General features: G+C 39.9%; 1 protein-coding gene across 8 annotated transcripts; it reads right to left on the bottom strand.

The window, feature by feature from the left end:
* Positions 1-622: 622 nt before the first annotated feature.
* Positions 623-25338, bottom strand: LOC122552944 (synaptotagmin binding, cytoplasmic RNA interacting protein). Of its 8 annotated transcripts, none has more exons than XM_043696221.1 (12): positions 25223-25338; positions 24172-24334; positions 19504-19622; positions 16894-17001; positions 8804-8917; positions 8350-8526; positions 8131-8266; positions 6756-6961; positions 5674-5823; positions 4894-5015; positions 3462-3982; positions 623-1545 (listed from the first exon to the last, which is right to left on the bottom strand). In XM_043696221.1, the coding sequence occupies exons 2-12, from the start codon at positions 24332-24334 to the stop codon at positions 1517-1519; spliced, it is 1845 nt and encodes a 614-aa protein (XP_043552156.1). In that variant the 5' UTR covers positions 25223-25338; the 3' UTR covers positions 623-1516. The 8 variants fall into 8 exon arrangements, with proteins under 8 accessions (XP_043552156.1, XP_043552157.1, XP_043552158.1 ...); XM_043696222.1 differs by having other exon boundaries at positions 623-1542; XM_043696223.1 differs by having other exon boundaries at positions 3477-3982; positions 25223-25337.
* Positions 25339-25584: the final 246 nt, after the last annotated feature.

Below are 25584 nucleotides of genomic sequence, written 5' to 3'. Positions count from 1 at the left end.
TAGTGTTAACCCAGCTATCCAATTTAAAATCTTATAGTACAACTTTTTTACAAGTTTATTAAAAGCAAATGGACTAAGGGAAGTCTACAGAAGTAGTGCTATGAATTATGAACACTTACTAAAAACATATCCTCGTAGCTTGCTACAGGTTCAAGAAAGTTAAATATGTTCTAAAGTATGATAGCGTGATATTCTTAAGTCTTTCAACTTGTTTACCCCTTTTAAATATGCTGAAAGGAAACACCCTAATTTAGCCATCAACTTCTAACACTAGTAAAATAGTTATAATTTTCAATTTGCAACACTGGCTGTAAATTTGCATCTAGTTTTGAAGATAAACATCAAAATTTGATCTATTATTTGGTGTTAATACTAATGTGGCATGGCATTATACAATTTTAGGAACCAAGGAATAGAAATTGAAAAATTTCTAGGAAATGCAGTTTGGACACTTGAGACATACAAAGCAAGAAGGTGCCACTTCGAAGGATACCTTATAAACAATGTGTGCTTAGTTCAATTTTACATCAAATCCAAAAAGTGGATTGGAGAATGCAATTTACATCAACTTCATTAGAACACAAAGATATGTGCAATTAGGACTAACCTACACAAAACCATCAAAAGGGATATTGTACTTTATTTCAGAATTTATAGTTTGCAGTCAAATTGAATTTTCAATTCTCAACATCTTATTACTTACAAAAGTAACATCTCCTTTCAACTATCATACAACCTAAGGCTAACTATAATATCTGAAAAGGCAAGACAGCAATTTCAGTTTAATAGAGACAAAAGCAAGACTTGTTTCTGGTCATTTGTAAGAATGAAAGGGTCAAACAATAACTTCATACACCCCACATTAGCCAGAGTTAACAAAAGAAATTCCAGACTAGAAATAAGATACAAAAGGGTTCTTTTCCTTTGTGGACAAATGTAGCAAACAAGCCTTGTTTTTGTCTTACAGTTCTCTATTTACAGTACACAGGGTAGTTTAATCCTCGGCTACTGAGGTAGTCAACCAACCCTTTCTTTAAAAAAAAAAGATGGGTTCAGAAAAGAACCATTTTTCTGGAATGCTCGACTACCTGATAGTTTGGCGATTACACTTCCATCTGCAAGTAGTTCGCTTCTTCAGAATAATGACTTACAGAATGTTTGAGGTAGTGATGAGCAATAACAATATAGTACTACAATCAGTTGAGCTCGAATATGATTGTGCACAGTTTTAAGTCTTCTGAGCAGTCTGGCATCATGTGAATCCTATGAACATTATGAAATTGCTTCTCAAACTTCCAACGTCATCACCCACCACTACCTCTGTACATTACAAAAAGGTACATTGGCTATACAAAATTTAAAAATTATAGTCCATATATGTTTAGATTTGAAGCTCTTCATTTCCTTGGCTGTTCCCGCTCTCCATTTGGCGTCATGGTCTGGAATCTTACCATCATCTCCATTAGCAGCTTCCAGTGTAACCTCCACATAGTAAGTCAGTCGTCATCAAAACAGGTCAGGACCGGCCTCGACCTCGTTTTCCTGCTAGCCAGGCAACAAAAGGAAGCCATTAAATTAGGATCCAATACTAAACCCATTTTAGAAAGAGAAAAAAGGCTGACACATGGCACTGTTTTTAAAGCACATTGCTCCTATTAATGCAAAGATTAAATTTTCCTGCATTTCAGGATCAAAATTTAATACGACAAATCAAGCAATTACATTTGAGTGCAACTTAAAACCAAGGAGTGTATCATTTAACTTAATTAGGTTCCAATTTATTAAAAATACCTAGTCATTTTTCAACAGAATTTACTTACAGCAATGGACATAAAACCCGTAGCATTCAATGTATGCAATGTAATTGATAGTTTAAAGCAACAAGAACAATTTGAAGCAGAATTTTATTCAAATGAATTTTAAAACACAAATTATGTGCAAAATTAATTAGCACTGCAGTTCATTTAGGATTGAGCTAAGAAATGGTACACTCCTACTATCATCAGAATTTAGAATCAAAGTGACATGTTTGAGCAATTCAGTTAAACAAACTTCAATAATTTCATTAGGCAAATAAGCATTTTAGAAATTAAGCAAACAATGGACAGCATTTAGTGCTGAAAATTATAGGCTGTTAATTTATGATTGGAGATTTAGAAATGCATTTTGGAGCTTTTTTTCATAACTTTATCCTTATGAAGAAACATTAGCACCAATTAAATTAATAATAAAAAAAATCACAAAGATCTTTATTAAATTAAAATATTATGGTTTTATCCCCAGAGTACTTTCATGGCACAGACAGCGGTGCATATTAGATTCAGGTTAAAGAACCCAAAACAGCAATGCAGCAAGTGAGACAGAAACCTGAATGTTCAATCATTGTTAAATCAACCTAAACTAAACTACATTGCAAGGAAACTGGAAGCCTTGCAGAAGAGAGACCAGGGGGTTGGGGAATTCACTCTTGGATTTTGTTTTTAAACAAGCTAATGTCTCACTTTTAATTATCATTCATAAATATAAGCTGTCTGTTCAATTACCTAAATCATGCAGACATGAACACACGCCTAAGTCTTTCATTCTGTAATTCAACCATTCTGACCAAGGTTTTCCATTATGAATTCTTTGGAAAATTTGGATAACTTTTTTGCAAGGTTGGAAAAAATTTGTCAAAAGGAAAATTTATGCAACAAAATGGAATTTAGTTAAAATTCATGTGGTTTGGTAGAATTTTGAAATTTTATTGAAATAGACATTGACAGTAGATAGAGAATACAAGAATGAACTTGACAAAGTGTCACTTCTGGAATAGCCAAACTAAATAACTGGTAGTAATTTTGAAATATCAGTCAACAACAAACAAATTTATTTAACTTGCCCACTCTTGGTAATGCAAGTTAGTAACATACAGCTTCTTCAGTTACTTCAAATACAAGAAATTCTGGAAAAAAGCAACAAGCTAATTTTGCAAATTACGCATTAACTTTAAAAGCCACGGAAACAGAACTACCAGTAATGTACATACACAAAAGCCAAATATGAGATTATGTTTAGTTATGAGCCAGATTTCTAAAAACATTTTTGGCAAAATCATGATGAATTATGTCCATCCTCTTCTAACAGAATGATGGAATGCCTTTATCAAAACAGCCGAATTTCAAAAAAAACACCAAAATAAAGCCTTTCCCACAGTCAAGTGGAATCGTTGCAGACTATGCAGTGAAGTCCCAAGTGAATGGTTTTGTAAAAATATATACACATCTGCAATAAGGATTCTTGCCAGATGTCACCAATTAGCAAGCGGCAGCCAATCAGATTAAAGGCTAATCTGCATTTCAAAGTCAGTTCGGATAACCTATCAGTCACATTAACTGAACCCCTAATGGTCTATTTCCACTGTTGCCCATAAGTATCCTGATAAAACTCCTGGTTGTTCTCAGATTTGTAACCATAGTTACCAGAATAATCACCACCTTGGAGCGGTTGCTGAGCAATAGGTTGGGAGCCCCAGTTCTGATTATTGGTCTGGCGCCGCTTCGAATCTGGCTGGTTGTACCCATCAGCTTTTCGTTTGCCTCCTACATTTCCACCGCGGCCACCCCTCACACCACGTACCCCGCGGCCTCTCTGCTGCACCTGGGCACCCCCTCTTGCACCACGAGCACCTCTCCCTGCCATTTGACCACGCGGTGTGAATCCAGATCTTCCACGTGGTTGGGAAACTCCACGAACCCTGGCAAGAGGGGCACCTCTTCCACTTCTGCCACCTCTTCCTCTAGTAGTTGTCTGATAATCATCATAGCCATAGTATGGATCTTCATATCCTCCACGATAATCATGGTAATCATAGCAATAATAATCATAATCTTCATAACTATAGTAATCTAGAGGATAGCTGTAACCTCCTCTGGCTCCACGTCCTCTGCCTCTTGTCGGAGGGGGCATGCGAGGAGGAGGGTAGTAGTAATAATCCTCATACCTGGAATTAAAGAAAGTTTATAGTTTGAACTCAAGCCCATAAATTTAGGTATACTGTTAAGCAATTCTTTTCAAATTTAAAATCAGAGATCTCTCAGACTCTACTGGAATATTCCATTCAGTTTCAGGTATCACACTTAAGATAAAAGACATTGAGAAGCAATACAGCAGATTCACCAGAACAAAACTAGTTTTGCCCTGACTACGTTTCTTTCTGAGGACCTACATAGCTGAAAAGAAAAGGATATAATCATCTCAGACCAGCTGATATTTTCCCACCCCTCAACTCAGAGGTCCTGGAGAGTAAAAGAAATTATTTGAGATGATCTAACCAAATGGCATAACAGACTTGAATAATAGCTGAATAAGCTCACGGCAATCTCATTTAGAGAGATTTGGTGTTGGAACTGGAGAGATGTCAACTGTACTTCATATCTTAAATGAGAAATGTACCTAGTTTTAAGCACCTTTTATTTATTACAAAAGGTACACCTTAACCAAGGACAAAATAATGGGCTCAAAAGGAAACTGTTTCAATCCTCAACATGCAGTTTCCATTTTCAATAATTAGTAGCTGAAATGCAACAGGTTCACAAAGGGGATAGTACTGCTGCACCTTTGAGGCCCATTAACACTTCATGACTATACAGAAGGATATATTGTGAAAATGACCATTATTAAAGTCGCAGAGCTTCTGAAACACCACCTACTTAATATCCATTAGGATCAACCTCATGGAGTTCCACCTTCACCCAACTCCATGCAAAAATCTAGATTTGGTCCAGAATCCATTCATACTGAAAAGCACCACCATCTTGAATGGAATCCTCTTCCCCACCACTCCAAGGATCATTTACATTTTGTAAATCATATATGTTTGAACCATAAGCACAAAAAGTAAAATGCACTCACGGTTGAGATCGAGCAGCCTGTCTTTGAGCCTGCCGTTCCTTTTTCTTCTTGTCTGGTGGTTTAGCAAGAACAATTTCAATATTTTCACCCTCTAAATACTTCCCATTCATTTCATCCATGGCCTGTCATGGAGAAGAAACAGGTAAATGATTGCACTGTAAAACAGTCTAATTGTACATCAATTAGAAAATGTCACCATTACAGGATATCTTTGGTTGCAGCAGTTTGAATGCCACATACAAAACTGTACAATTGGGTTATACTGAATTCCAGCAAATGTATTCACAGGCAAGCCAAATGTCATATGACGAAACATCCATCAACTAAAGCTGATGTTGAATAGGTTTTAATGTCAAAAGTACATGCCATTCAGATTTTTTAAATATCCTACAAAACTAAATCCACAAGCAGTGTTTAAATGTGATTTATTTAACCAAATTGTTCACAAACTTGTGCAAAGAGTAACCACTTCAAAAATAAATTACTAAGTACCAAGGGAATAAAAAAATTAAATAGGTGCATTGGTAAACTGGATGCAATTGATTGCCTATCCATCTTCACAGCTCGCATACCCTCAAAAGCCACCTATAAAAACATACTATACATGATCTCAGCAAATTAATTATCCATCAATGTCTTAATCAGTCGAAAGATGATGAAAAAGAATTTTTCATCACAGATCACAGCAGACTCAAAGCTTGTAATTTACTTGAAATTACATATGCAATGTTACATCTCACTCTGAAATCTGAAAGCAGAATGTTTCTGCAGAATTTTTACCTTAACTGCACCATCTCTTTCATCAAAGTGAATGAATGCATAATCTTTCAGCTTCTTTACCCGCTCCAACTTGCCAAACTGGCTGAAGGTTTTTTCTAGTAGTTCTTCTGTTACTGAACTGGCCAAGTTACGAACAAACAACACCTTTACCTGCAGTGAGAAAATACAATTAAATGTGATGTCCAACTACTGGCATCAACTTCTAAATATCATTCTCAGCACTACAACAATGAAAAAACATTGTTCACAGTTCAGTGAAATAGTTGCAGCTCAATGTGGAAGCAGTGTCGAATTCTAGCAGTTCCACATTATAATTTTGTTCTAAATTGTTCACTTCAGAATTTGGCTGCCACCACCAAGGTAAATCTGCAACACCCACTCCTAGGTGCCGTCAAGATGATGGTTCGGCTGCATTTTTTGCAACATTATAGACGAAATACAGCAAAGATAACTGCACAATGGTGTTAGTTAAGGAGTCCGAGATTTTGAACCAATGAAGGGATAGCGAGACTTATTTCAATTTAGGATTCAGAGAGGGATACGTAGTTGATGACTACTCAAGGAATCAGTTCTGCACCTCCTTTTGTGATGATGCTTGAATGATCCTACTGAATAAACAAGCTACTTTCATGTATTCTTTTCATGAAGATTAAAGCCTGCAAACGATGGTATGTTTAGACTAACAGAAAAGGTGCTAAATCAAAGAGATCTTTCCATCCTGGATGGTGCTAAGATTCTCAAATATAGTTGGAGGTGCGTCCATCAAGGCAGCAGTTTTTTATAATCCTACAAATACGTTTGGTAGATTGTGGGTACTTTGAGAACCAGTACAAAAAACTGACTGTTTAAGTAGCCAAATTTAGCAAGCCCAGCAGAACTGGGTCAAAATTCAGACGACGAAGATGCTGTCAGCACCTGAGGTCAGGAAGGGAAACTTTACTGCTATTAGAGACGATAGCAGGACTCCATGAATGAACTGTAGTGGGAATCTTGAAGCCTGTCACCTCAAAAATTGATATTCATCGAGCAGATTGCTTTAAATGCGATGTAGCACGTTAATCACAATGTTCAAGGTTAAATACCTTTGACATGACCTCTGGATCAGGATCCTCAATAGGATCTGCCCATTCCACTGTTACAACATTGCCCCAGACTTTCACTTTTCCACTCATAAGTCTGCGTCTGGCCTGGGCAGCAGATTTATGATCTTCAAATTCCAAGAAACAGAAACCCCTATTCTTCTTCTTGTCATCTGGTTGGTGGTACAGTATCACATCTGTGAGTCCCTCTGCCAAAATAAATTAACAGGATAGGACATATCAAAAAAAAAATCCACAGGTTTATTTTTATACATTATCTAGTTTCTGTAGTTTCTTTTGTACGTCTCTCAGTAAAGCATGAGCACCTATGTAAAAAAAATTAAGTATGGAAGAAAGATCATTCAGTTTTAAAAACATTATCCAGATACATGGGAAATAGTCACAAAAATCCTCTCTCCCTCAAAAGAATCTACAGAAGCAATTTGCTTACAGTTTGGTGCGAAAGGAGGATGAAAGTGGACAGAACAAAAATGGATGGCCGAAACTTAGCATTTCTCTGCAAGAAACAAATTTTCGTCCACAGTCAAGGCAAACGGAATGCGCCCAAAATTTGATGTGAACTCATACTAAAGGAAACCCAACAGACCACTGTAACACCATCGATCCAAAAGTAACATAGTAGAACTGTAAATGTTTTAAGAGAATAGGGCCACAGAAAGCAAACATCAGGGGAGATTAGGACAAGATCCAATCATGATCTGATGAACTGGGCAATGATTCTTCAGCTCCACCAACATTTAGCCCACATTCATCATTGACAATTACAATTCAAGTTCAAAGGAGCATGATTTAAAGGAGAATCACATTATACCAGAGTGTGAAGATGGAGAAAGAATCAACACAAGTCCCTTACCTAGGCTAAGATCAATAGGAGGTCTCCTAAACATCTAGTGACAAGCAGCATAATTAGGGCAGATGGCAGAATTAGTGACTAATTAGAAGTCCAAATCAACCTACTATAGGATTTTATCATCTTCCTGGAACACAGCAAAGAAACAACTACAAGGAAAACATACATTTTTTTTTATAAAAGGGAATCTCAGTTATATCATACCGACAGTTAAGACCAACATAGGCATTTATCAATGTTCAAGAGAACATTTTGCCACAGTGCAACCAGACTTCAGCTTCTTCAGTCAGCAATAAAAACTGAATACTTTGGAAATGAACTGTGCATTGGAACAGTAGAATTTGATGTCAAATTTATCTCACTCATCTGAGGTTCAGGCAATTTAACTGCCTTGATCATATTGGAAAGTAGCAATAATTGTGTTGGATTGCACCTATTCATGTAGCTATCAAATAGGCAGTATGCATCAACTGGGATAATGTGATGAGGCAAGTGATGCAATTTTACCTGTAACTTTACCAAATTCTTCCATAATCTGCTCCTTTGTCTTGCTTTTTGGAATGGATCCAACGAAAAGTCTGTTGTTTGCCACAGAAATGCAAACACCAATGTGTTTACCAGGCCGAATTTCATGGTTATCACACTGACAAAATTGATAAAAGAGTTAGTTTATGAATCCTACTTAAGCGAATAGATATACTATGTGTATGCACCACAGAACCTTACCAATTTGACTGCTTCCTGTGCTGCTTCTTTGGAGCAAAAGGTCACAAAAGCATACCCTCGATTTAAGCCAGTCAGAGGATCCATCATCAGACGCAAATCCCATATTGGACCAGCTTTCTCAAACAGAGGGACAAGTTCATCTTCGAAGAGATCCCGTGGTATTTTGCCTACAAATATCTGGTAAAATTGGATCAATGTTAAAGCATTCATAAAGGGAACTGGGTTTTCATGGTTAAAGAAAACTGATGGTCAACACAAAAGAACTGTTCTGTTCACATGGTTAACAAACATGTGGCTAAGCTGACATCAAGATAGCACTTGAAATGCTCTTACTTGGTTAACCTAACAAGTTAATGTCTACACATGCTGTACTTTTAAGTTTATCACTACTAATGGTTTTTTCTCCCCCCAAGATTGAAGAACTCTCCTATATTTAGGAGTCAATGATGCTTACCTCAGTACCAATGTTAGGTTGAGGACCTGAATGTGTCGTAGGTGGAGGAGGACCACCATACTTCCTCTGCCCTGTAGTGACATCAAGTGTATATCCTGTTCTTTCCAAGAGGGCCTAAGAAAGCAAACAGGCTCAAGCATCCAAAACCACCATATATAATTCATTCAAAAAACCTAGAAAATAAGGAACACAGACCTGCCAAGCTTAATTGAGAAAACAGCCAAACTTTAAACAGGCAGATGACAGGTTCACATACAATTCTCTACCGACAAGTCAAGTCCTCAGTTGGTATCAATGGTTCAATCACTTTCAGTTTACCAGGATACTTTACTCCAACCCTTACTACATGGATATTTTGGATTATAATTGAATTCAATTATAATCCAAGGTCAAACTGAACAAAGCATTAGTGAGACCTAGTTGGAATGTTGTGAAGTTATGGCCTCAAGGAGGGACGTATTTGCACTGTAGTTCAAAGAAGAGAAGAGTCCCGTGATAAAAAGAACGGTATTTTTGAGGGAAAGTTAATTTGGCTTGTACCTATTGAAGCTTAGGAGAATGATAGGTGATATGGTTAAAAGACAACATTTCCTACAGTCTTCGTTTAAGTGCACACTTACTTCAGCTTTTCTGCGTGGTTAGTCTTAAGAATTCCCTTCCAGAGACCTGCTGAATATATTCAGTGACTCAACCTCAAGGCAGAGTTTTAAGCAACAAGGAGTCAAGGGGCTGCAGCCATGGACTTGATTGGTGCAGTAGGCTCGATGAGCCAATTGGCCCACTCCTCTTCATTGCTTAAGGTTTTAAAACATCCTGCTATCGAAATCTAGAAGAACCACCAGAAGGAAACAAATGCCCACAGAACCAAGAACACTCTGATCAGGTGTTGATAAGCTTGTGAAATGGATCAAGGTGATAGATGAAATGTAAGAAACAAATATGAAGGACAGGCAATGCAATTCATAAAGATTACAATGCTAAAGGAAGGATGCAAGAACAGAAACATGAGGCATATTTGCACAAATCGTTAACAAAAGACAGGAAAGTTGAAAATGTTATAAAAAAAACATACAATGAACAATATTCATAGGATGATATAGCACAAATCCAACAAAGTAGGTGAGCCTTTGAAAGATACTGGCTAGTCCTCAATTAGTGCAGCATCGAATTTCAAGAACCCAAGAGCAGGAAACCTTTAGTTCCATGGACTGATACAGACTGGAGAAGCTGGTGCTCACCTTAAAGGAGGAAATCAAGAACACTTTTGATGGAGAAACAAAATCTTGAGGATATCTAAACAGAGGAAATCAAAAGAAACAGCTCCAACTTGCAGGGGAGCAGAATTAGATTGTTCTTCCAGAGATGTGAATGCCAAATAGCCTCTTTTTATGATGCTATCAACATCTTAGATATTAGGAAAATAACTGACAAGAATGTTTTAAAAAGGAACCATCCATCTTCAATCTCATTACTAATTTAGAACTAATTTAAAAGAACACCCATACTTCCAAACCAAGCCATCTAGATTTTAAGATTAGATTTTTTTAAAGGAGCACAAAATTTCAGTATGATCCTAAACTAAAACACTGAATGCGTCAGGGAGCATCATTACAAGGTTCTGCAGATTTTTTTTTAAAATCCAGTTTTGTAATTACTCGCAATTTATTAATAGCAATTTGGTTCATTAAAATAGCTCACTCCTGACCAACAGCACCAGTTTGAGTATTTCAAGTTTCCTCAGCACGCAGAGTCTAAAGGCAGCAAAATCCTTTCCCAAATGCGAGCCAAACACTTGTACAAACTTTACATCTCAGAACATCGAACAATACAGTCCTCTATGTTGCACCGACCTGTGAAATATTCTCAGCTCATCCCCCTACACTATCCCAAAATCATCCATGTGCTTATCTAAGGATTGTTCAAATCTCGCTTATGTGGCTAAGTTGACTACATTAGCAGGTAGGGCATTCCACGCCCTTACCACTCTCTGCATAAAGAACTTTCCTCTGACAGCTGTCTTAAATCTATCACCTCTCAATTTGTAGTTATGCCCTCTCGTACAAGCTGACGTCACCATCTTAGGAAAACGTATTTCAACCCTATCTAATCCTCTGATCATCTTGTATGTCTCTATCAAATCCCTTCTTAGCCTTCTTCTTTCCAATGAGAACAGACCCAAAAACAGACCAACATTAAAAACACAGAAATAGAAGGCACACACCAGATCATCAACGCCACACTCAGAGGAATCAGATTCACTAGAGAGGAAGAAAAGGACAACCAACTCCCATTCCTAGCTCGGCGAACAGCACCACAACAACAAGCACCTGAGCTACAAATCTTCTCACAAACTTTGAAGAACAGACCCACATCTCAGCCTTTCCTCATAAGACCTTCCCTCCACACCAGGTAACGCCCTGATAAATCTCCTGGTAATATGCCATGTATGGCCGCACCAGCATTTTGTATAGTTGCAGCATGATATTGCGGCTCCGGAACTCAATCTCTCTAACCAATGAAACCTAGCACCGTGTGCCTTCTTCACAGCACTATCCACCTGGGTGGCAACTTTCAGGGATCTATGTACATGGACTCCAAGATCCCTCTGCACATCCACACTACCAAGAATCTTTCCACTGACCCAGAACTCTGCCTTCCTGTTATTCTTCCCAAAGTGCATCTCCTCACATTTAGCTGCATTGAACTCCATTTGCCACCCCTCAGGTAAATTCTGCAGTTTATCCAAGTCCCCCTGCAACCTGTAACATTCTTCCAAACTGTCCACTACTCCACCTACTTCAATGTCATCTGCAAATTTACTAATCCATCCACCTATGTCTGCGTCTAAGTCATTTATAAAAATGACAAACAGCAGTGGTCCCAAAACAGATCCTTGTGGCACACCACTATTAACTGGACTCCAGACTGAATATCTTCCATCAACCACCAGAAAACCAGTTTCTAATCCAAACTGCTAAATCACCCTCAATTCCATGTCTCTACATTTTCTCCATCAGTCTACCACGTGGAACCTTATCAAAGGCTTTACTGAAGTCCAAGTATACCACGTCAACTGCCCTACCCTCATCTACATGCTTGGTCACCTTCTCAAAAAACTCAATGAAATTTGAGAGACACGACCTGCCCTTGACAAAGCCATGTTGACTATCTTTTCTGAAGCAGTCCACCAAAAATTGTCACCCTTTGACTGAGTGCAGACAGGTTGGCCTGAAACTCTCAGATAAGCAGCAATGGAGCTTTCAATGGAGAAGGGGTGACCCACGCAGGCTATCAAGCTTGTCCAGTCCCTGAACTCTCTTTCAGCTCTGATTGCATTCGCGGTCCAGACTGCCCCCAACAAGAAGCTGAACCTCAGTCAGATTCTGTGAAGTACTGCAGTTGCTGGAGATTTGAAAATGAAAGCAAAAACTGTCTGTTCCCAGGGCCTATTACAGACTTCATCATGTTCCTGGCCTCAGGCTGATCTTCCACACTCAGACCAGTTCTCCCTCTCATTTGCTGCTGACAGACTAACTAGTAATCCTGCAACAGCACACACGGGAGAGAAAACTACCTCTGACTGGAGGAGCAGCCCTCTGCAAAACGAGTAACTGAACTTCAAATGGAGCCAGACATTCAGTCATGTGAATTGGGGTGGTAGCCCACGTGTGCGTCATGGGCTGTATATAGGGCACCCCCGTTAGGTCAACTGAGGTTCACAAGTCAGAGTCAGATGTACAGCACAGAAACAGACTCCTCGGTCCAACTCGTCCATGCCGATCATATTCCAACACAATCTAGTCCTATTTGTCAGCACCCAGCCCATATCCATCCAAACCCTTCTTATTCATAAACCCATCCAGTTGCCTTTTAAACTGTTGCAATTGTACTAGCCTCCACCACTTCCTCTGGCAGCTCATTCCATATACATACCACCCTCTGCGTGAAAAGGTTGCCCCTTAGGTCTCTTATATCTTTCCCCTCTCACCTTAAACCTATGCCATCTGGTTCTGGACTCTCCCATCCCAGGGAAAAGATATGTCTCATTTATCCTATCCGTGCCCCTGTTTTTACAAACCTCTAAGGTTACCCCTCAGCCTCCAACACTCCAGGGAAAACCATCCCAGTCTATTCAACCTCTCTCTACGGCTCAAATCCTCCAACCCTGGCAACATCCTTGTAAACCGTTTCTGAACCCTTTCAAGTTTCACAACCTGCCGATAGGAAGGAGACCAGAATTGCACGCAATATTCCAAAAGAGGCCTAACAGCCACAATATGACCTCCCAACTCCTGTACTCAATGCTCTGATCAATAAAGGAAAGCATACCAAACACCTTCTTCACTATCCTATCTACCTATGATTCTACTGTCAAGGAGCTATGAACCTGTACTCCAGCAACACCCCCTCAAATGAGTAAGAACTATTAGTATCTGTGAATCCATATTGCAGCTAGAATCAATTTTCTTATTCATGTTGCTTGTCATCTGCGTGTGTGGCTACTAAGGATAGCTGGTCGTGTCGTTTCGTGGCTAGTTGGTAACTCATGACAAGCAACATGAGTTTGACTGGGACAACACTTCTATTATAGGACAAGCTAAACAGAGAACAGCCAGGGAATTCCTAGAGGCATGGCACTCATCCACAGATTCAATCAATAAGCCCATCGACCTGGACCCAATTTACTGACCACTGCAACGGACAGTTGGAACTGACAACTGGAAGCGGCAGAGGCAAACCACTATAAATGCCGGAGGAAACATCACAGAAGCGCTTCACAAGAGGCTCCCAAGCACTAAGGATGTCACCTAGACAGGGGACGAAACGTCTGCAACACAAATTCCCAGCTCAGCGAACACAACCACAACAATGAGCACCCGAGCTACAAATCTTCTCACAAACTTTATAATATAGGTATCACAAATTATTTGGATAAAAAGGCAAACAGTTCAATTGGAAAGAGTTAGGCAAAACAAAAAATGGTGGCAGAGTGATTAGTGAGGAAGGTTAATCAAAATATAGATCAAAATCAAAAATGTATAATAACATTAACACTGCTTTCTCTCCATAGATGCTGCAAGACTGCTGAGTTTTACCAGCCATTTCTGATTTTGTTTCTGACATACAGTTGGTTTGGTCACCGAAAAGAGTAGTAGTAGTAGTTCTGGAGGGCTATTTTTCTTACTGGGGGTCTGTGATCAGTAGTGTTAATAATCAGTGCTGGGAGCTTTTGTTTGTCTGTATATACATATTTTGAAAGAAAATGTAGTAGTCTGATTGGTAAGTTTGCAGACAACACAAGAGTTGTGAATAGAGAGGAAGATTGTCAAAAGGCCCATGAGGAACACCAAGGCATTCTTTACATGCAAGAGAATAATTAGGAAGAAGGTAGGACCACTCAAGGATAAAGAAACGAACTTATGTTTGGAGGCAGGAAATGTGGGTGAGATCTCACTTAAGTACTTAGCATCAGTATTCACCCAGAAAGACACAGAAGATTGTGTGGACAATGCTAATACAACACAGTATTTTGAGATCGGAAAGAAGTCTCTTGAAGAGCATCAAGGTGGATTAAGTCCCCAGGTCCCTTTAGGATCTACCCAAGGTTACTGAGAGAGGCAAAGGAAATTGTTTGGACCTTAACCATGATCTTTGTATCCTCATTAGCCACTAAAGGGGTCCCAGAGGACTGGCGATTAACTAAAGTTGCTCCTCTATTCAAAAAGGGAAATAGAGATAATCCAGGAAATTAGAAACTGGTGTTACATTGGTGCTAGGGAAGCTATTGGAGAGAATTCTTAAGATAGGATTCACACGCATTTGGAAAAGTACAGCCTAATTTGGGACAGTCAGCATGGCTTTGTGCAGGGTAGGTCACGTTTTACTAAATTGATTGAATTTTCCAAGGAGGTGACAAAGGTGGTCAATGAGGGTTCAGTAGTGAATGTTATCTACATGGATTTTATTAAGGTTTTCAACAAAGTTCCTCATGTTGGCCTCATCTAGAAGATTAAGATGCATGGGATTCATGGTGATTTGGTCACACTGATTCAGAACTGGCTTGCCCATAGAAGGGAAAGGGTAGTGGTAGAAGGTTGCTTTTCAGGCTAGAGGTCTGTGACTAGTGGCGTTCCACAGAAATCTGTACTTGGACCTCTGTTGTTTGTGTTATTTATAGATGATTTGGATGAAAACGTAGACGGGCAAGTTAATAAGTTTGCAGACGATACAATGATCGGTGGAGTTGTGGATAGTGTAGAAGGTGGTCAAAGGAAAAAGCAAGATATAGATCATTTGCAGGTATGGGCAGAGAAATTGCAGATGGAGTTTAATTCATGTAAATGTGAGGTGCTGCATTTTGGGAGATCAAATGCGAAGGAAAAGTATCAGTTAATGTTAGGACCCTGAACAGCATTGACATACACAGGGATCTCGGGATTGAAGTTCATAGCTCCCTGAACGTGGCCACATAAGTAGGTAGTGTGGTAAAGGCAGCATTTGGCATGCTTGCCTTTATTGGTCGAGGAACTGAGTACAAAAGTCGGGATATAATGTTGTAGTTTTATAAGGCTCTGCTTAGGCCACACAGAGTATTGCATTCAATTCTAGTCAGCACATTAATGGGTGTGGAGGCTCTGGAGAGAATGCAGAAGAGGTTACCAGGATGCTGTAAATTTTAAAGGTATTACTGTTTTTTTAAAGAAACAGTAGTACGTGTGTGGCACACACTTCCAGGGATGGTGGTAGAGATACTTTAAGACATGCACATGTTTATCTTGAAGTACATGGGAACTATTGGGACTCTGACCAACAGTAATGCTCCAAGCATTGGTTTGAATGAATCAATCTTGAAAAAGACTGCAAGGAATGGAGGGATATGGACCAAGGGCAGGCAGAAGGGATTAGTTTAATTAGGCATCATGTTCAGCACAACACTGTGGGCCGAAGGGGCCATTCCTATGCTGCACAGTTCTATGTTCTATGATACAGCTGGATATACAATGGCTGGAAACTTGGATGGAGAAAGGACAGATGGAAGTTTAACCTGGACAAGTGAAAGGTAAACCAGCAGGACCCTTAGGAGCACTGACATGGAGGAATCTTGTGGTGCAAGTCCGTAGCTCCCTGAAAGTGGCAACACACATGGACATGGTTTTAGATTTTTTTTTAAGATTACATTAGAAACAGGCCCTTCGGCCCAACAAGTCCACACCGACCCACCGAAGAGCAAACCACCCATACCCCTACATTTACCCCTTACCTAACACTAGCATGGCCAATTCACCTGACCCTGCACATCTTTGGACTGTGGGAGGAAACCGGAGCACCCGGAGGAAACTCACGCAGACACGGGGAGAACGTGCATACTCCACACAGTCAGTTGCCTGAGGCGGGAATTGAACCCGGGTCTCTGGCGCTGTGAGGCAGCAGTGCTAACCAATGTGCCACCCAAGGTGACCAATAGATCAGTTAGAACATTGAATGTAAAAGTTAGCACACCATATTGCAGCTGTAGAAAACTTTAGTTAGTTCACACTTAGAACATTGCTAACAGAACTGCGCACAACATTTTAGGAAGGCTTTGGAAAGGGTGCAAAAGAGGCTTACTAGGATGTTGCCTGAATTGTAGTGGATTGGCTGCGAGACGCTGGATTGTTTTTGCTAGAATGTCAGAGACTGAGGGGAAACTTGGAAGTTGTATACAAGAATCGAGGGACATGAAGTGGACAGACTAGCCATTTCCCCAGATGAAAACAGCAAATATTAGGGGGCACACGCTTAAGGTGAGAAGGGTGAAATATAAAGAAAACGTGCTGAGTCAAGTTTCTTCCCGCTCTCCATCCCCAGATAAGATACTAATGTTTAAGAGGCATTTAGACAGACACTGAACAGCGAGGAATACAGGGATACGGACCATGCGCAGACAGTTGGTTTAGTTTAGAATAGCATCATGATCACAGCAAACAGTGGAGCAAAACAGCCTGTTCATGGGTTGTACCTCGCTGTTGGAGACTTTTCCTCTAACTTAAGCAAAAACATTATAAAAATGTCAGATAACAAGAGCTATTGCCTCAGTATTAGCATTTTACCTTAATTTTTGTCTCATCTGGACCTTTATTAGCATCTGTTACTTTAGATCCTTGCTTTTCCCTCTGTCTGTAAGTCTTCATTACTCCACATAGAAAGGCACTTTTATTCTATATAGAAAGAAACATAAGCCTTCACAAAGCTGTGACTGCATTCCTGAAAATTACAACTGTAAGCAAAACATTTATTCCATACAAACAATATTAAAAATGCAGTGAGATTCCATAGGACATTCCTCAGAAAATAATAATGTTAAATCAATGCACCCTACAACTGGAGATATTTTTGATTGCTACATTGGTAAGTGAAATAGGTTCCCTGCCAGCCAAAAAACAAACTTATTTGGCTACTTACAATACAGGTGCCTTCTGCATGTTAGCAATCCTGTTTACAGAAACTTCTGTTCCCTGAACCTCCTGATCACAATGACCCAGCCCAGACTCCAAACTGTAGCCTGCCCCCACTCCCTGGAGAGTTGCGAAAGCTTACCCAACCCACTTCTACCTTTTTTTTTTCAAAAATAGGACTTCAGTTTCTGCTCAAGACCAAAAGCTGGTGTTCAAAGTTCAATCCAAAGCTAAAGTCAATGCTGTTAAAACAACAGCCCTAATGGTTTAAGGATACTGGGGATTTACAATACGTTCTTAAAAGTAAAAGCGCTTCTGCTACTCCCCGAAGCCTCACTATAAGGTCTGATTGAAGAGCAGCAACTTTGAAGTAACGCTTCAAGCTTTGGTTTGAATGAATCAATCTTGAAAAAGACTGCCACCCTCGGCACAGCGAACGTGTCGTGGATGGGGTCGGGGTGAGTTTGGCCACAAAGTTGGGGACTGCGGTGGTGATTGAGGTGTGCGCGCGTGTGCAGCCACCTACAGGTCAGCATGCAGGAATTAAATCTCTCAAAAAAAAGGTCAATGCCCCACTGACTCACCCCAATTCAAATGGAACTATATTGAACAGTGCTACCTTTAGCAGTAAGCTACCTTTGTGGACCACTGCTATACGTTTGGTGTAGGTGTATCCAAAATACCATTTGGGAGGAAGCCCCAGAATTTTGACCCAATGACAACGAAGAATAATGATGTATTTCTAAATCAGGAATACTGAGCGGTGGGGAGAATTTGCCTGTGGTCCTTGTCCTTTGCGAGAGATGCAGTTACGGGTTTGGAAGATGCTGTGCAAAGTCTCTTGGTGAATTCCTGCAGTGTATCATATACATGGCACATATTACTCTTACTAAGCACCAGTGGAAGAGGGAGTGAACAAGTGCCAATCCTGCTTTGCCCAGGATTGTGTCAAGCTTGTTTAAGTGTACTTATCAAGCAAGTGAAAAATATTCCAAAACACTTCTGACCTGTGTCTTGAAGGTGGATAGACTTGAGTGTCAGGAGTTACTCGCTCCACGATTCCTAGCCTATTTATTTATATTGCCAGTCTAGTTCAGTTTTGGGTTATGCTAACCCTTAAGATGTTAATAGTAAGAAATTCAGTGATGGGTGTGCCTTTGAATGTCATGGGACAATGGCTATCTTTTCTTGGAGGTAGTCACTACCTGACACTTGTGATCTGAATGTTATTTGCCACTTGCCAGCCCAAACCTGATTACTGCACAATCATTTATGACCTTTTGGTGGAAAGGTCATTGAATAAAAGATGGCTGGGCCTAGGACTCACTCCAAAGAACTCCTACAGAGATGTCCTGAAGATGAGATGACTTGAAGATGAGATGACTGATGACAATCCCTCATGCAAGGAGTGACTCCAAAGAGAGAATTTGCTCTCTAAACCCCAATGACTCAAGGTCATTGCAATCTGATGGGGCACTACACCAAATGTGACCTTGATGTCCAAGCTTTGGGGGGGGGGGGTTAAGTATGGTTGCTGGCAGGAGACTCCCTAATCTATGTTAATGTTTCGTACGGTCCACAGTGTTGAGGATTCCCAGAGCAACTCCCTCCTGACTGAATACCTCTGTCCCATTTAAAATGATGTGTCACAATGAAGTCAATGATTTCTCCTCATTTCTGGTATAAATTACATTTAAATTAAGCTAAGGAATTGATTAATTCCACTGAATGAGAAACTGTTTTCTCACATGTAAGGATGAATCAAACAATGGAACATGAAATTCAATTAAAATAAAATAATAAGATTTGCAAGAGATATATGAAGTGTCTCATTGGCATAGCTGTTAATTCACCATGGTTTAGAATAAAGTAGATTCAACTGATGTTTAATTTTGATATTAAACTTATTGAACTATACACAGATGAGACAGTACATTTACACACCATTTCCTACTTATACAATTAAAAAAGGAATGAAAATACTATGGTAAATACGAACTTCAAGAATGGCATTCATGCTATTAAGGTCACTGTCTTAAAGCTACTGTTTTAGATAAAACGAGATGACCAACTATGAATTTATAAACAGGATAAATAAAACTAATAAGTAATATACCGCACTTCAAGTTGCAGCAAGTTGATCTATTTAAGCATCTGATTGTTAATGGCACTTCAAACTCAACAGCATCTGATATATAATTTAGATGGCACATTATCATAATCTGCATACAATATTGCACTTTGAATAAACATAACAATTCTTACCTGAACATGGGAAAGATCACTTTCCTTAAACTGTTGTAGTACTGACAACGCACCCTCTTCATTGAATTCCCTCAATGCATCAATTGCTCTCTCGTCTAAATCACTATGAGAAACTAAACCTACAAAAAAAAAATCCAAGCAAGCATCAATTAACAAAACTTTTCAGCAATACAAAGAAATCGAACAGTTTAAAATTTAAATAAATTAGAAATGGTACTTGAGATAGGATCCTTTCAAATATTTAAGGTGAAAATAATCTCAACTCACAAAATGGCATAGGAACCCCAAATTCAATACACACTATCCTCAGTTTTATTGCACCAATGACAAATACCAGAATAAAATTCTCTCTCTGCTCAGATAGAAAAGGATTTTGATGTACTTCAGCCAATGACTGTACTTTAACTGAACTTTAACTGATCTAAGTTAACAATTTTTGTAAAGCTCACATTTACATCAGCTTAAAGGATTAAAAAAAAGCAAGATGTTATTTAAAATGAATTAAAAACGGAATACAGGGCTCCTGAAAAAGTTAGCAATCAAATATTTAGGAAGACAAATGAAATGCTGGCCTTTATTGCAAGGGAGAGGAACATAAAAATACAGTCCTGTTGCAATCATACAGGGACGTTACTGAAACCAACACAAAGGGTACAGTGTTGAGTTTTGGTCACTTAAGGGGAATAGCTGCATTAGAAACAGTTCAGAGATGGACTGGACCTAAACTTTAGATGAATCAGATTCAATCTCAGTAAAACAACAGGACAGCTGTTGAAAGAATGTTTCTACCTGGAGAAATTTAGAACATGGAATGATAGTTTCAGGATAAGGGGTTGGTCAATTTAAGATGGTGAAGGGGAGGAATTTTTTTCAGAGGGATGTGAATCATTGGAACTTTCTTTCCCAGACAGCTGAGGTTAGGTCATTTAACAAATTCAAGATTTCTGAAAACATTCGTTTTCAGAATATAGTGGAGTCAAGGTTTATAGGGTAGAGGCAGAACAGCGAGTGCAAATGATTAGCCATGATCTTGTTGAATGGAGCTGGGACACATTGTCTACATGTACTAGAGGTATTATAGACTAGAATGCAATTTAAATATAATTTAAATTTACATAGTGTCTTTCAAGTATGAAATGGCTGCAAGGCATTACATTATAGGTTGTTCTGCTATGCCATGCATTTCGTTAAAGTGAATTCACTATAACACGATTGACACTTTCTATAGCGCGAACTTTTAAAGCATGTTTTGGTTATAATGTAACTCTGGCCCCATTAGTTTAAGTAGTGCTGCTATTAACGCATTTTCTTAGAACACATGGTTGCACGAGAACAGAACTACTGCATTATAGCAGAACCGACTATACACAAACATTTATAAACCAGAAACATGACACTGAGCTGTGTCAGGTTGTATTAGCTTATTGACAAAAAGGCTGGGTTAAACTTTCAAGTCTCCTAAAAGATGGGAAATAAGGTAAAGTGGAAAGGCATAGAGGGAATTTCAGAGCTCGAGACCTAAGCAGAAAGCATCACCACCACTGGTGCAGCAGTTTTAACTAAGAACATACTGATGCCAGAATTAGAGGAGCACATGCATGAGAGGAGTGTAGGGATGGAGAAGATCACAGAAATAGGGATGGACAAATCCAAAGAAGCTAGATCAGCATTTCAACCTCAAGATATTGCTAAACCGAGAGTCAAAACATATCAGCAAACCAGGTGTCGTACAAGTTATGATAGTCTTGGATGCCTCAAGTTGAGATAGAGTACAATGTAGGACACCAATCAGAAATTAGGCAAGTAGAGGACAAATATGTCAAAGCTTCAGGAATAGGCTCAAACTACAACAATGTCAGCTGATTGTATGGAGATTGTGCAATTAAGACTCCCCCCTCCCCCCCAAACTGTGATTGCAAATGATTCATAGGATCAAGCATAACATCAAAGTCACAAACAGACCCGTACAATTGCAGAGCATTGTCATGGTGAGCCAGAGCTTACAGCACGGAAATACAGAGGAACCTCGATTCTCCGACTGATAAGGGTGGGGAGTATCTCATTCAGTTAATCAAATTCCAGATAATTGAATGCCAGCTAACAGTTTAGCAGAGCATCAGGACCTTGCAATCTTGCCAGATAGATTAGATTAGATTACTTAGTGTGGAAACAGGCCCTTCAGCCCAACATGTCCACACCGACCCGCCGAAGCGCAACCCACCCATACCCCTACATTTACCCCTTCTTACCTAACACTACAGGCAATTTAGCATGTACTAGATAATCAAATGCTGGATAATTGAGATTCCTCTGTATACCCTTTCATCCAAATTGTCCATGCCGACCAAATACTTTAAATTAATGTAGTCCTATATCTCTCTAAATCCATCCAATTCATGTACCCAGCCAGATGCCTTTGAAATGTTGCAACTACGCCACCTCATTCCATACACACACCACCCTCTGCATGAAAAAGATGCCCCTTAGGTCCCCTTTTAAAAATAAACTTTCGCCTTTCATTTTAAACTTATGCCCTCTAGTTTTGGATTCCACTAGGGATAGGGATCTAAACTCTCAATTTTATAAACCTCTATAAAATGAGTAGATTGAAGTTTGGAGTGGAGTCCAAAGACAACTGCAGTCTGCCCATTTAGAACTGGAGCTGTTGTTTACATCCAGTACTAAGACATTGCATAACCTGTCTGATAATTCAGCACTGGAAGAGCCAAGAGAAGTGATGGTGAGCTGGATGCCACCAACCTGCATGTGAAAACTTACCCTGCATCTTCAAATGGTGATGTTGAAGAGCAGTATGCAGATGAGAAATGAGGGGGGCCAAAGCTAGATCCTAGGGGGACGGTAGAGGTTATGGTGCAGGAGCAAAAAGATATTGCGAGTGATTCAACATGTAAGCAAGTCCCACATAACAGAATGACAGTGGAAGCAGCGTAGCCAACTGTACAAAAAAACTATAGGTCAGGACAATGAAGATAAAGTTTAAACTTCTTCACAGTTACACAGAAATCATCTTGCGACTTCAGTATGAGCCATTGTGGAACTATTTTATGAACAGAAACCTGACTGGAAGGATTCAAGCAAAAGATTGAGAAATAAAATAGATTTGGGAAGTAGCAACACATCTAAAGGCAATTGATAAGAAAGGCAGCTTGGAGATGGGATGAAGATTGCAAGGGCAGTGGAGTTCAGTTTTAAGAATGGGTGATGGTGGAGATTTCAAGTAGGAGTGACAACCAATGAGGGATAGAACACTTCATAATATCAACTAACATGGAAGCCAACAGAAGTTTGGGGTGGAGCGGGCTAATCAGCAGTGATAAGTTTCAGCAGAAGAGAACAAAGGCAGAACAGAGATAGGTAATTTCAAGAAATTTCAGGGAATTCCAATATCCAGCCATTAGCCTAGGCAGCTTCTCAAGCAGAGTGGTGGGGAAAAACATTGCCCATCAATATCAGAATAACCTATAGCTGAAGATTCAAAGGGAATATTTCTTCAAACTTTCCTTCAAGCAAAGCAACAGGCTTATAATATTCAAAGATGAAAGGAAAGGGAACTTCTGCATTTAAGCTTTATGAAGTAGCGTTAGCAAGATGAAAATAATTTACAACTCCTACACAAAATACTGCTGTTAAAAATGTGAACATGAGAATAGAGCAGAATGGTGCTGGAAAACCATAGGTCAGGCAGTAGACGAGAAGCAGGAAAATCGACATTTCGGGCAAAAGCCCTTCATCAGGAATAGAACTCTGGTTTCCAGCATCCGCAGTCCTCACTTTTGCCTATGAGAATTGAGCAGCAAATCCAAGCTGCGTCAGAGAACTAACCCATCAGAAATAAGTCCTCAGTAGGTGTTGATGATCCCATGAACTGGTTGAACAGCAGACATTCTCCTGGCCAATTTTAATCTCAATTAGTATTGTTAAAACAAATCATGCAATAATAAGTTTCTTGTTATTGGAAGAAACTGATAGGTTCAAATCTGTCTACACTTCAACAGTGACACAGTACAAAAGTATTTTGTTGTCTATGAAGCACATTGGGACTTCAAGATTGCAAAAAATATTACATGGTACACTTTCTTAACATCTTCAGAGTAAGTAACAAAACTGCCAGAACAGCAATAAGAACAGGAGCTATAGTTCTTTCTTTTCTGGTGTGATTTAAGAGCTTGAAGTTATAACTCAGGGGGCTCTAGCTGAAATGAACCAACTCAAAATGAAGCAAATCATGATCTTTCTGCTCTGTAATGGCTTAGTGTCACACCAGATAATGTCAGTGCCTGCAAGATCATATGGTGAATTTCAACAGCTCAAGAAAAGTATCCATTTTGATCGCTATGTGAAATCTGGCTCTAGATGATATCAACTCCATAAAAAAGATGGCTATTTTACTGATCTAGTCACCTTATTCTTGCATATATCCTTTGTCTATGAATAGATGATCACTTGCAGGAAGAGTCAGTCCAAGCTAGCTCCTGTAATCCATGCAAATGCAGCAATATTTAATGTCCTTTCACTGATATAGCCCATTTTTACTGAATTGAAATTGTACAATCACAAAAATGGACATGAGAATGCATGTCAAATTGAAATAGGTAACTTAAATCGATGAGTTTTAGTACAGAGTACTCATACAATTTGCAACCATACCTGCTAAATACATTTCATCTAGCTTGTCCGCAACTTTCTTTGGTAAACCAGCACTTAGTAAAGTTTGATAGTGTTCTGATCGAACAACGGTAGTGGAAGTATCCATCGGCTCTTCCGTACCATTTCCATTCATATGCTCGGTAGCCATTTCTTCAGTGGACATCTGTACACGTGTACACATAAATAAAAGCAGAAACAGGGGCGGTAATGTTTTAGAAATTAATAGCCCTAAACTGACAGCACTACTATTATTCAGTCTTTTGGGGCGGAAAAGGACCAGACATAACCGGGCCGGCTGGGAATCATATTGCCAGATCCGTCTATAATGATCTCAGCTTTAGTCATAGTTCCCATTCCAGACAGCGGGCTTGCATCAGTACTCATTTTCAAGGATGAATGACAGACAATAAAACATGCCTTCCCGCCTCCTTTAATGGTGCACGACAGCGAGTATTCGTTCACCAATACATATCTGGGATGCAGCAACAGCGGGAGGTGCCGGCTAACTTAACTATACAACCAATCCAATGATTGGTGTAGGAAAGCAGATCGTTCCTTCACCATCGCCACCCCGCCAAAGCAGTTAGGGTCCCGGAGGGAAAGGTCAGGTCGCAGTGATGGTCGCAGAGATGGGGAAAAGGAAGTGAACCCCAGTGCTGTCGCCTACCAGCCGGTTCCAGCTTTCCCGCAGCCATGTGACACAGACAAAGGCCATACTCCGGCATCTCTAATGCTACTAATCCTGGAACTACTAACATCCCCACCCTCTCCATTTGCAGATTACACACTCTGCTGAAACAGCACGGCAGATGTCTCACTCTCGAGGCCTCGGGCCCACATCCACCCAGACTGAGACTCCGGCTCTGCCTGCGGCCCACGGACTCACTGACACCGCTCGATTTTCGGGCACGGCACCAGACCGCTCCCACCCCGAGTTACAAACAGGAACAATACCTACTCACATGTTACTCCATGCCAGCAAAGCCAGGTAGATAGATGCGATGCCGGCTAATGCTCCCCAAATCCCTGCCTGTCAGTTGAGCCACCTTACCTTTCCCTTTCCGTCCTCTCACACAACGTTCCACAAAATGGCGGCTCGACGCGCACCTCCCAGAGCCCCCAAGCTCCACTCACGCGTTCTCATGGTGGGGTCTCCCGACCTGCCCCGCAAGGACATCGTCAATGATTCAATGATGGGCGCGGCCTCAACGTTGGTGCCATTCCTTCATCTTTTCCATTGGGTACAGAAAGCTAGAGGCCACGCCCCCACGACTGATTGACAGGGCGGTATGGAATAGGATGAGACAGGATGGAAATGTCCCGGCTCGTTTTGAGCTGGAAACCGATTAGTCCTTTCTTCTTAAGGAATGAGAAGACAGTTCCAATCTCATTTAACCTTTTAGTCCCAATTCT

This window comes from Chiloscyllium plagiosum, chromosome 9 (assembly GCF_004010195.1).
Source record: "Chiloscyllium plagiosum isolate BGI_BamShark_2017 chromosome 9, ASM401019v2, whole genome shotgun sequence".
Lineage (NCBI taxonomy): Eukaryota > Metazoa > Chordata > Chondrichthyes > Orectolobiformes > Hemiscylliidae > Chiloscyllium > Chiloscyllium plagiosum.
Note: the sequence above shows the minus strand (reverse complement) of the source record. Positions and strands in the feature narration are given on the sequence as shown.